This window comes from Nuphar pumila, chromosome 7 (assembly GCF_984573655.1).
Source record: "Nuphar pumila chromosome 7, dmNupPumi1.hap1.1, whole genome shotgun sequence".
Lineage (NCBI taxonomy): Eukaryota > Viridiplantae > Streptophyta > Magnoliopsida > Nymphaeales > Nymphaeaceae > Nuphar > Nuphar pumila.
The window spans coordinates 53,525,298-53,536,749 of record NC_143255.1 but is presented as its reverse complement, the minus strand read 5'-3'; the positions used below and the strand labels follow the sequence as shown (position 1 = coordinate 53,536,749).

General features: G+C 38.9%; 1 protein-coding gene across 1 annotated transcript; it reads left to right on the top strand.

Moving 5' to 3' along the window:
* The first annotated feature begins 548 nt into the window (after positions 1-548).
* On the top strand, positions 549-1,906 carry LOC149832276 (uncharacterized). The gene is made up of 2 exons (XM_090012406.1): positions 549-780; positions 1,603-1,906. Exons 1-2 carry the CDS (start codon positions 559-561, stop codon positions 1,687-1,689), a joined length of 309 nt encoding a protein of 102 aa, XP_089868532.1. The 5' UTR covers positions 549-558; the 3' UTR covers positions 1,690-1,906.
* The last annotated feature ends 9,546 nt before the right edge of the window (positions 1,907-11,452 follow it).

Genomic DNA, 11,452 nt, shown 5'->3' with positions numbered 1-11,452 from the left:
TGGGATGAAATGTGCGATATGTGGGCGGGAGATGCATTTAAAAATCGCTCTGCGAAGGCTTCACAAAATCGATCGAAGATGCCCGAAGCCCATCTACACACAGGTGGATCTAAGACATTTGGGAGCCACCTAAAGAAAATGGTAACTCATCAATATATAATATTAATTTTATAAGTATAGTTGCAAATTTGTGTACTAAATCTTTTGTCATTTAACTTCGCAGGAAGCAGAAAAAGGAGGCAGTGTACCATATAAGGATGTGTTTGTAGAAACACATAAACGGAAGACCACGGGAGTCTTCGTATCAGAGAAGGCGAGAACGACAACGGTATGTATTAATTCTATTAATAATCATTGCAATATATATGCAAGTCATCATAATGTTATCATTAATTATTAATGAATACTTTAAACATTATTTTGTAGGAGGCATATGAGCAACAAATGGTAGAGCGATATGGTGAAGACGCTACTCAGCATCCATCATTTGATCCTACAGCATGGGTGACTGCAGCAGGTGAACCCAAAAAAGGTCGCGTGTTCGGGTTTGGGAGTAATATGAACACTTCACCAGTTATTGGTTCTTCCAGTTACGGCTCACCAACTTCTTGCGCCGACATAAGCTCCAAGCAGCCGACTATTCTTTCCGGTGATGATGTACGCGAGATCATTAATGAATCACTGAATAACTACTTCCAATACACCGTCGCCCCCTTTCTCCGAAATGAGATCAAGGCCGCTGTTCAGGATAGGGGATCTTCGATTCCAGGTCCCTCTCAGGTATAATCACATATATAGTTTTTTTGACTATCTTAAAGCACATCTGAGCATGGTAGAATCACATATAGAGTTTTTCTAGATGCCTTAGAACACATATGAACATGCTATAATCACATATTCAATTTTTTTACTGCCTTAGCACACATATGAGCATGATAGAATCACATATATATATATTTAACTTTTTGTCTGTCTTAGAGCACATATGAGCATGATAGAATCACATATAAAGTTTTTTTGATTGCATTAGAACACATAAGCATGCTATAATCACATATTCAGTTTTTTTACTGCCTAAGAACACATATGAGCATATTATAATCACATATTCTGTTTTTTGACTGCCTTAGCACACATATGAACATGCTATAATAACATATAGAGTTTTTTAACTGCCTTAGAACACATATGAACATGTTATATATCATTTATGATAGAATCACATATAAAATTTTTGGCTTTGCCTGCCTTAGAGCACATATGAGCATGCTATATTCACATATTCAATTTTTTTACTGCCTTAGCACACATACGAGCATGATCGAATCACATATATAGTTTTTTGCTTGCCTTAAAGCACATCTGAGCATGGTAGAATCACATATAAAGTTTTTTTATATGCCTTAGAACACATATGAACATGCTATAATCACATATTCAATTTTTTGACTGCCTTAGCACACATATGAGCATGATAGAATCACATATAGAGTTTTTTTATTGCCTTAGATCACACATGAGCACATGATAGAATCACATATAGTGTGTAATTTATTTCATTATATTTTGTTTATCAATACTGACTGTTCTTTTCTTGTGTAGGCTGCTAGCGATAATCAGGGTAGTGGAGCTGAAGGGACAGATAAAGACAATGAACAAGAAGACGCACAAAATCTTGGCGATGATTAGAGGACTGTGTTGAAGAAGTTCTATTTTTTTTATTTTTCCTAATTGTAATTGTTGAATTGTAAATAATTAAACTTCTTAGTTTTAAGGTGGAACGATTAATTATTATAGATACTTGTTATATGAATTTTTTTGTGTGGTTTGTTTTTTATTTACAGGAAATATAAATTGTACAGGAAATATAAATTGTACAGTTCTCCGTAATTAATTTTTAAATAAATTTTTTTTGATTTTTTTTCGTTTTTGCGACGGATTAGCGACGGATGATTCCGTCGCTATTCATATTAATCTAGCGACGGCTTAGCGACGGAATTAAATCCGTCGCCACGCCGTGGTCGCCGTTTAGTACCGGCGGATTGGCGACGGAATATAGCGCTCGTTATTCCGTCGCAATTAGCGACGGACTTGGCGACGGAATTATTCCGTCGCCAGTTAGCGTCGAAATATTCGCGACGTAAGCATACTGTCGCCGCGTTGTCGCTAATCCGTCGCTAACATGGTTAGCGACGGATTAGCGACGGATTAGCGACGAAAGGTGGTCGTCGCTAATCTACTGCTCTGTTGTAGTGACATACACATTTTCTCACAGTTTTTCATTCTATTATTTTCATGCAAAATTTTTTCATTTGAAAAAGTTATCACATCAAAACTTATCATAGGCAAAGTTTTCTTTGTCTATGAGAAATTTTTTAGATTCCAAACGTGCCTTTAGTATGTTGTTCCTTACATCTTTCATGTGTATGGTGCTATTTAAGCTATTGTGATAGGGAATTGTGACCGTTTATTGAGCTTAGTTTATTGTTTGGTGTTGAAGGTAGAGTAAATAGGAGTTGTGACCTTTCATAGAGTAGATTGTTCCTTACTTTTAGGGCACATCGCTCGGAGAAAAATTCTGCTGGGTTTACCTTGCCACATCCAGTAGGCCGGGGTGGGGCCCCGTTTTCCCTCGGTCCACTGTCATCCCTAAAAAAGGATTGGGGATGGGGGCGGGGCGGAGAAAAGCATAAATCGGGTTTTGATTTTAACCTTCATTCCCACCTCTATCCCTGTTTCATGTCCTCCATCCCTGGTTCAAACGGGGCGAGGTGAGGGTGAATGGGGTGGGGCCCCATTTTCCCTCGGTCCACTGTCATTCCTAAAAAATGGATTGGGGATGGGGCGGGGCAGGGAAAAGCATAAATCCATCCCGACACGGGTTTTGATTTTAACCTCCATTCCCGCCTCTATCCCTGTTTCATGTCCTCCATCCCCGGTTCAAACGGGACGAGGCGAGGGTGAGCGGGGTGGGGCCCCGTTTTCCCTCGGTCCACTGTCATCCCTAAAAAAAGGATTAGGAATGGGGCGGGGAGGGGAAAAGCATAAATCCATCCTCACACGGGTTTTGATTTTAACCCTCTATCCCTGTTTCATGTCCTCCATCCCGGGTTTCAAACCGGGCAAGGTGAGGGTGAGCGAGGTGGGGCAACGTTTTTTCCCCGTTCCACTGCCATCCCTACACACTCCCCTGTTTTGGGGGAGAAACTCCCCCCCAAAATGGCACAAAATATGGCGGGAGTTTCTCACGTGTTTGATGGGGGCGCGTGGGCTCCACTGAAGTTCCCCCAACGGAACTTTCCCTTGGACATCAAAAGCACCCTTTAGTGTAAAGTAGGAAGCTTAATGACGAATACTCATAGTATGAAAGATACAGTTGTCAATATGAAATTTCGGTGATACTCATTGAAAGCATTAAATGCTTAGACCTAAAGTTCTCATCTTTGTCAGATGTAATTGGATGTTCTCTTTTTATTACTTTTGTTGTTTTTCTTCTACATTGTTTTATGTATGTGGTGCTATTGAGCTAGGATGTTGTGACCCTTCTTCAAGCTTAGGTTATTGATTGGTGTTGGAGGTAGGCTAAGTGAGGCACGACATTCAGCTACACGTATAGGAATAAACATTGGTATGTAAGTTTACATATTATTTTTCCTTAGTATTTCGTAAGTTTTCTGAATGATCTATGGTTTTTGTTTGCTAAATAAATTTTTTTTATGATGATTTTTAGTCAGAACCATAGTTACCGGAAGCTTCTTGCTACGTGGTAAAGCTTGCTTCGGAAGTGAAAAACTTCTTTCGGTTTCTCATATCAATTCCCTTTAGCTTAATGTTTTACTCTCTCATTGTCACTTCCCACTTGCTTCCCCCTCACTTCCTACGCTTTTCATATTAGAAAATTACAATTTTTGTATAACAAGCTTGCATGTTGATTTTATATCATTTTATATTTATGTTCACATCATTTCGTATTTTCTACTGTCCATTCTTAGTATTGCTTTCTATATTTTTTATTTTCATTTTTCATGCATTTGCATAATCCTTTTGTAATTGTATCTCACTTCTTGCTTCATGCTACTTTTTAATACTCGCTTCCTTACTTCCCCTTCTGCTTCACGCATTTGTATCCATTTTTTTCAGGTAACTATGGTCAGAACACCCTATAAAGGAGCTCCTAAAAATGGGAAAATATATTGAGAGTATTAAATGCTTAGACAGAAAGTTTCCATCTTTGTCATCGATAAATAAGGGTAAGATTTTTTAAATTTTTTTCATCTAAATATAGCCTTGTCTAAATGTTCTTTTTTATTACTTTTGTTGCTCTCCTTCTACACTGTTTTGTGTATATGATACTATTTGTGTGTATTATTGTGGCATGAAGTTGTGACCCTTCATCAAGCTTGGGTTACTGAGTGTTGAATGAGGCATGACAATCTGATAGGAATAACATTGGATTGTAAGTCTACATATTGCTTTTTTCTTAGTATTCTAATTTGTGTATATTGAATGATCTATGGTTTTTGTTTGCTATATAATTTTTTTATGATGCTTTTAGTCAAAAAAACTCGGAACACCTTGTTAAAAAACTTCTGATGATGTGAAAACTAGCTCTTGGTTAGAGGTATTGTGTCTAGCAATTGTGACGCTTCATTGTGACCAGGTTATTGTTTGGTGGTAAAGGTAGCCTAGTAAGGGTCATGGCATTGGCCATCTATTGCATGCACAAGGATACGGTTTGGATTGTAGGCGTGCTTGTTATTTCTCTTCAGTATTTTAAGCTATCAATTGTTGAATGATTTATAGTTTTTGTTTGCTATAAGATTTTATTAATGATGATTTTAGTTAGAATGCGTTTTCCAATAATTTCAAAAAAAATGGAAACTAATGCTTGGTTCACCAATATTCTTCTGTGAAAATTTCATTGTACTAATTATCAAAATTTGAAAAGACCATGTTTCCGTGATGTATTTCCTTTGCTACCAATAAATTCTATTTTTTTTTCTTTAAATTACTTTGCATTGCCTTCTTGAAACTTTTTTTCATTGCATTAACTACATGGGATTAGCATCATGAATTTTATTTTGCACCTGTCTACAACTACAATTCTAGTTAGTTTAGCTATGAATTAACTAGAATTGTTAATCTCTCTCCTGCCTCCATTGTATCTCCCATACCACTCTCTCAACTAGCAGGAGCTGATTGATCTTCTTTGCCTTGTGCTTTCATTCCCCGACCTTCAATAAAATTCAAGATGGTGTTTTTGGGAAGATTGAGCTTGAAGGACTAGAATGAAGAAACTTTGCAAATTGGTGTATTGGAGGTGATTTTAATTGTCTTCTGTTAGGTGCAAGAAGGGTGGGGAGAGAGAATTCAAATATGAAATGTGAGTTGTTTTCCTTCTTTTTGGAAAAAGTTGGTTTTGATGACGTGGAATAGTCCCATGTTGATGGTGTTTGAGTTTGTTGTGGGCTTTATAACCCACATGTAAACTCTTACACTTGTTCCTGAGAACAAGGGGTTAGGATGACTACCACACACATGCGCGTGCACGCCCGCACGCCGTGTCGTGCCATGCCGGGCCGGGTTCGGGTTCGGGTAATTGGACCTTTAGGGCCATATCCAATCAAGACCCTTCCACGCTTTGTAACCGTTCGTGAGTTATAAAAGCGTGGTTAGGGCTGGGGTTGCTCTCTCTCTCTCTTTCTCTCTCTCCTGAGTTATCCTGAAAGGGGTTTGTCTGTAATATTGGTTCGTAGAGGTTGTTTTCGAAGGACGATCTATCAGAGTGTACCGTTCTGATTATCGAGGCTATTGTATCCTGGAGGAAGGACGCCGGACCCTGTTTGCACTGTATGTGGGGGCGAATCTTCTCTAAGGGAAGTACTTTCGTACGCCTTAGCCTTTTACACAGTATTAACATGCTTTTCTTGTTTTTATTGTGTTCTGTGCATCTGTTTGTGCATATACTGTTGTCTGGATTTTGGTTTTATGCGGAAACTGTCATGCTTGCTCCCTGTTATTGTTTCGATCGACTGTCAATCATGATTTCAATACTGCTGCATTTCCTGTTTTATGTCATGATGTTGATTGTGAAACTGCGTGATCCGAATAATGATCCAACAGCCTTAAAGAAGATTCTAAGCATGTCGACCTCTTCTGCTTTTGTACCAAAAGTGGACATGTCCGGTATGCCAAAAAAGTTTGTCGGTTAGAATTTCAAGCGTTGGCAGCAACACACGAAAATCTGGTTCACTACGATAGGGTTGTTGTCTGTTCTAGAACTCGACTGCCCTTCGGTTTCTGATACTGACCCTGACCCTTCTGCAGTCACTGCGGTTGTAGAGTGGAAAGAAAAGGACAGTATATGCCCTGGTTGCATACTGTTGGCTCTGTCCAACACGTTGTTCGATGTATATTGTTCCTCATCTACCACTGCTAAGGCTCTATAGGATCAACTTGATAAGTATAATACCGAAGGCCAATGTCTTGAAAAGTACTTTGTTGCCAAGTTTCTGAAATATTAGATGGTTGAGGGCAAGTCGGTTACTGAACAGGCACACGAGTTTCTGTTGTTGCTCTATAGTTTGGCTGAGGCTGATATGAAACTTCCTGAAAAGTTTCAAGTAATGACCATCGTGGAGAAATTTCTGAAGTCTTGGGTAGACTTCGGTATGTCTCTAAAGCATCGTAGAGGGAAGAATTCCCTGGATGATCTTATGGTTGCCATTGACATTAAAGAAGAGCATAGGAGCCAAAAACATGTTGTGATGCCAACTGAACAGCCTAAGGTGAATATGATGACTAAATCTTTTAAAGGCAAGGGACAAAAACCAAAATCTGTAATGAAAAAAAAATTTAAACCTAAGGCCAAAATCCAGAAAAAGGCAAAGAACAAACCATGCTAGAACTATGGGCAGGTTGGGCACTGGGCTAAGGAATGTCCTTCCAAGAAGGCCAAAGCTCATGGGACCACAAATGGAACACCTCAAGTCAACATGGTGACTGAGGTCGTTGGGACCAGTACTGGGTACATTTCTGTTAACCCGCAAATCTATCACGTTTATGAGCCAACTGAGTGGTTGGTTGACACTGAGGCTAATATGCACGCTTGTGCTGATAAGTCTGTCTTTGTCTCATACCAGGCTGCTACAGGCAGATCCGTGACTATGGGCAATTCAACGACTGCAAAGGTGTTAGGGATTGGACGTGTGGATCTGAAGTTTCCTTCAGGACGAGTTCTGTCTTTACATAGAGTGTACCATGTGTTTGTAGTTAGAAGGAATATTCTAAGTGGTTCATGTCTTGTTAGAAAGGGTTATGAATTTAACTTTAAATGTAATAAAATTGTTATTTTACATTCTGGAACATTTATTGGCAAGGAGTATTTAGATGATAGTTTGTTTAAACTTCATGTTGAACATGTTAATTTGCAGTGAAAAAGTAGAAAATGATGTTTCTTTTGATTCATTGTCTAATGTTGCATATAACATAGAATCATCTGATTTGTGACATAATAGATTAGGTCATGTGAATTTTAATTCTATGAAACGCATGATGAACTTGAAAATGATTCATGAGCATTCTATTGATAAAACTAAAAAATGTGAAATTTGTGTGCAAGCAAAACAATGTAGGAAATCATTTCATAGGTTTGTTAGAGATTCTGAAATATTGGATCTGATGCACACAGATATCTGTGAATTTAATGGAGTGTTAACCAGAAATCATAAAAAGTATTTTATCACTTTTATAGATGATGGCACTAAATACTGTTATGTGTATCTGCTAAAATCAAAAGATGAAGCTTTTGATAAGTTTTTTATTTTTAAGAATGAAGCAGAAACACAAACTGGTAGAAAACTGAAAAGACTGGGGTCTGATAGAAGGGGACAATATACTTGTAATAAATTCGATGAATATTGCAAATCTGTTGGCATAGTTCATGAGTTTACTTCTACATATTCTCCTTAATCTAATGGGATTGCAGAAAGAAAGAATAGAACCCTAACTGACATGATTAATGCTTTACTTGGGAGTTCTGGATTACCTACCTATATGTGCGGGGATGCCTTGAATACGGCTTGCCATATTCTGAATAGAGTTCCTCAGAAGCATAAGGACAGTAGCCCTTTTGAACTCTGGAGAAATAGGAAATCGAGCTTGAATTACCTTAAAGTGTGGGGGTGTCTTGCAAAGGTACTTGTCCCAGAGCACAACAGGAAGAAGTTGGGTCCTAAAATAGTAGATGCTATCTTTTTGGGTTATGTAGAGAACAACTATGCCTATAAGTTCTTAGTAATTAAATATGAGATATCTGGCATAGATGTAAACTCTATTGTTGAGCTTCGAGAAGCTACATTCTTTGAGGATGTATTTCCCATGAAAGTTGGTACACCTCCGAATTTTTTAGATATACCTTCAACTTCTGATTCTATTCCCGAACATGTGGAAAGGATGACAGATGTGGGGATAGAACTATCTTGTTCCCATTCTAGACCCATTGAGTCTGAGGAAGTGGCTGAACCTAGAAGGAGTAAGAGACCCCAGATTACCAAGGATTTGGGAAGTGATTTTATCACTTACCTTATCGAGGATGATCCTCCCACTTTCCGAGATGCAATGGCTTCACCTGAAGCAAGGCATTGGAAAGACGCCATCAAGAGTGAAATGGACTCTATTGTCTCTAATGACACTTGGGAACTGGTTGACCTCCCTCATGGTATTTTCATAATTGGGTGCAAATGGATCTTTAAGAAGAAGTTGAAACCAGATGGATCCATTGACAAGTACAAGGCGAGACTGGTTGCCAAGGGGTTCAAACAAAAGGAGGGAATAGATTACTTTGACACCTATTCTCCGATTACTCGGATGACCACAATTAGGGTGCTTATTGCACTGACTTCCATTTATGATCTTTTGGTCTATCAAATGGACGTGAAGACCGCTTTCTTGCATGGCGATCTTGAAGAAGAGATCTATATGGATCAACCTGAGAGTTATGTGGCTCCTGATAATGAAAATAAAGTTTGTAGACTTGTTAAGTCATTATATGGACTAAAACAAGCCCCTAAACAATGACATGAGAAGTTTGATAATGTTATTTTATCATTTGGCTTTGTTGTCAATGAATCTGATAAGTGTGTTTATTACAAAGTTAAAAGTGATGGTTGTATTATTTTATGTCTGTATGTAGATGATATTCTATTGTTTGGTTTCAATATGAGAATTGTGAATAAGACAAAGTTGTTTCTTAGTAGTAAGTTTGATATGAAGGATATGACTGTTGTAAATGTGATCTTAGGCTTAAAGCTGACTCGTTCGACTGAAGGGATAGTCATTTCTCAATCTCACTTTGTTGAGAAAGTACTTGAGAAATTTGGCTATAACTAAGGGAGATCTATAGCAACTCCATATGACCCTTCTATTCCTCTTCATAAGAATACGACTGTTGTTCCTGTGTCTCAATTAAGGTATTCCCAGATTATTGGAAGTTTGATGTATCTTGCAAATTGCACGAGACCAGATATTTCGTTCTCCGTGACAAAATTAAGTAGATACACAAGTTGTCTAAATCACACTCATTGGAAGGCATTGGACAGAGTACTTAGGTACCTGAAAGAAACCATTTCCTTGAGTTTGCATTACAAGAGATTCACTGCAGTTCTTGAGGAATATAGTGATGCGAGCTGGATAGCCATGAACTCTGGGAGTTATGGCGTGACAGGGTATGTATTTACCTTGGGTGGCAGCGCAGTCGCTTGGAGATCAGTAAAGCAGACCATCTTGTCTCAGTCTACTTTTGAGGCTGAACTCTGTGTTTTAGATATCAAAGGATTGGAAGCTGAATGGTTAAAGGGACTTCTTGAGGAACTTCCTTTAATGAGCAAACCAATTCCTGCAATATCTATGCATTGTGACAATATGGCCACTATTGCAAAGATTAAAAGTACAAAATATAACCAAAAGCAGAGAAGACACATCCAAGTCAGAATAAAATCTGTAAGGGAACTGGTGTCTCAGCTAATGGTTGTTGTGGACTATGTTGGATCCAAAGAGAACACAACTGATCCATTAACGAAAGGACTAGATAAGTCATTAGTCCTGAAATCCAGAAAGGGGATGAGACTGAAAGCCATCAGTAGTTCATCTACAGTAGAAACCCAACCTATCTGAGTGGAGATCCCACAAAGTAGGTTCAATGTGGTAATAACAAGTTGTAGGGTGAACTGGTTAGCACTTTATTTATGAGATATTATGTATCTGTGTTTGTTCCCCTGATTACTCTCCAAAGGTTTTGCAGTTGCTAGTTAAGGAAGAGTTAAAACTCTGAATGAGTTAAAAGCCTTCTAGGTGAGATGTTAGCAGTGCATATCTAGAGAAGCCCACCTATGTGAGTGTAACTTTGTGTCCACAGTTTAAGGAATTGGGTTATTCTTGAAGTCACTCATGAAACAGGATTCGGGTGCATGGCCTTTAACACGCCTCCCCTAAAGATTACAACAAAAACCTTTGTCGTGTTGTTGCTAATGGACACTCTACACCAAAGGTTCAAGTTCAAGACTTCAGTTCACTTCGTTCCTGTGGGGGTAAAGTTAGTCAACTAAGGTAGTGGTTCAAACTGGAAGGTACCATTACTGAAAGCATGATATGTCCTGTTGTAGATTGTCTTATCTTGCATCTTGGTTTTCTCCCGTTTCATTCTTTGAATTTATGGGGGAATGTTAGGTGCAATAAGGGTGGGGAGAGAGAATTCAAATATAAAACGTGGGTTGTTTTTCTTCTTTTTGGAAAAAGTTGGTTTTGATGACGTGGAATAGTCCCATATTGATGGTGTTTGAGTTTGTTGTGGGCTTTATAACCCACATGTAAACTCTTACACTTGTTCCTGAGAACAAGGGGTTGGGATGACTACCACACACACACACACGCGCAGGCCCGCCCGTCGGGCCGAGCTCGGGCTCGGGTTCGGATTCGGGTTCAGGTAATTGGCCCTTTAGGGCCATATCCAATCAAGACCATAGTATCTTTTTGCTTAAAGTTTCTGTGGATATTTGGATTCTTTAACGGGTCATGAGAAATGATAATGGGTCACGACTCCTCGTAGTCCATGCCCGTTATGGCTCCTCAGATTCTGTTAACGGATCTCGACTCTTCGATTTCCGTTAACGGGTCACGTCTCCTTGAATTTCGTAATGGGTTCCTTCCACGCTTTGTAACCATTCGTGGGTTATAAAAGCGTGGTTAGGGTTGAGGTTACGCATATCCTAGACGCACTGGTTTCTGAAGAAGAGCTCTGTGGTTTTCTCTTTCCTTGTTGCTCTCTCTCTCTCTCCTGAGTTATACCTAAAGGGGTTTGTCTACAACATCGGTTCGTAGAGGTTGTTTTCAAAGGACGATCTATCAGAGTGCACAGTTCTGATCGTCGAGGGTATTGTATCCTGGGAGAAGGACG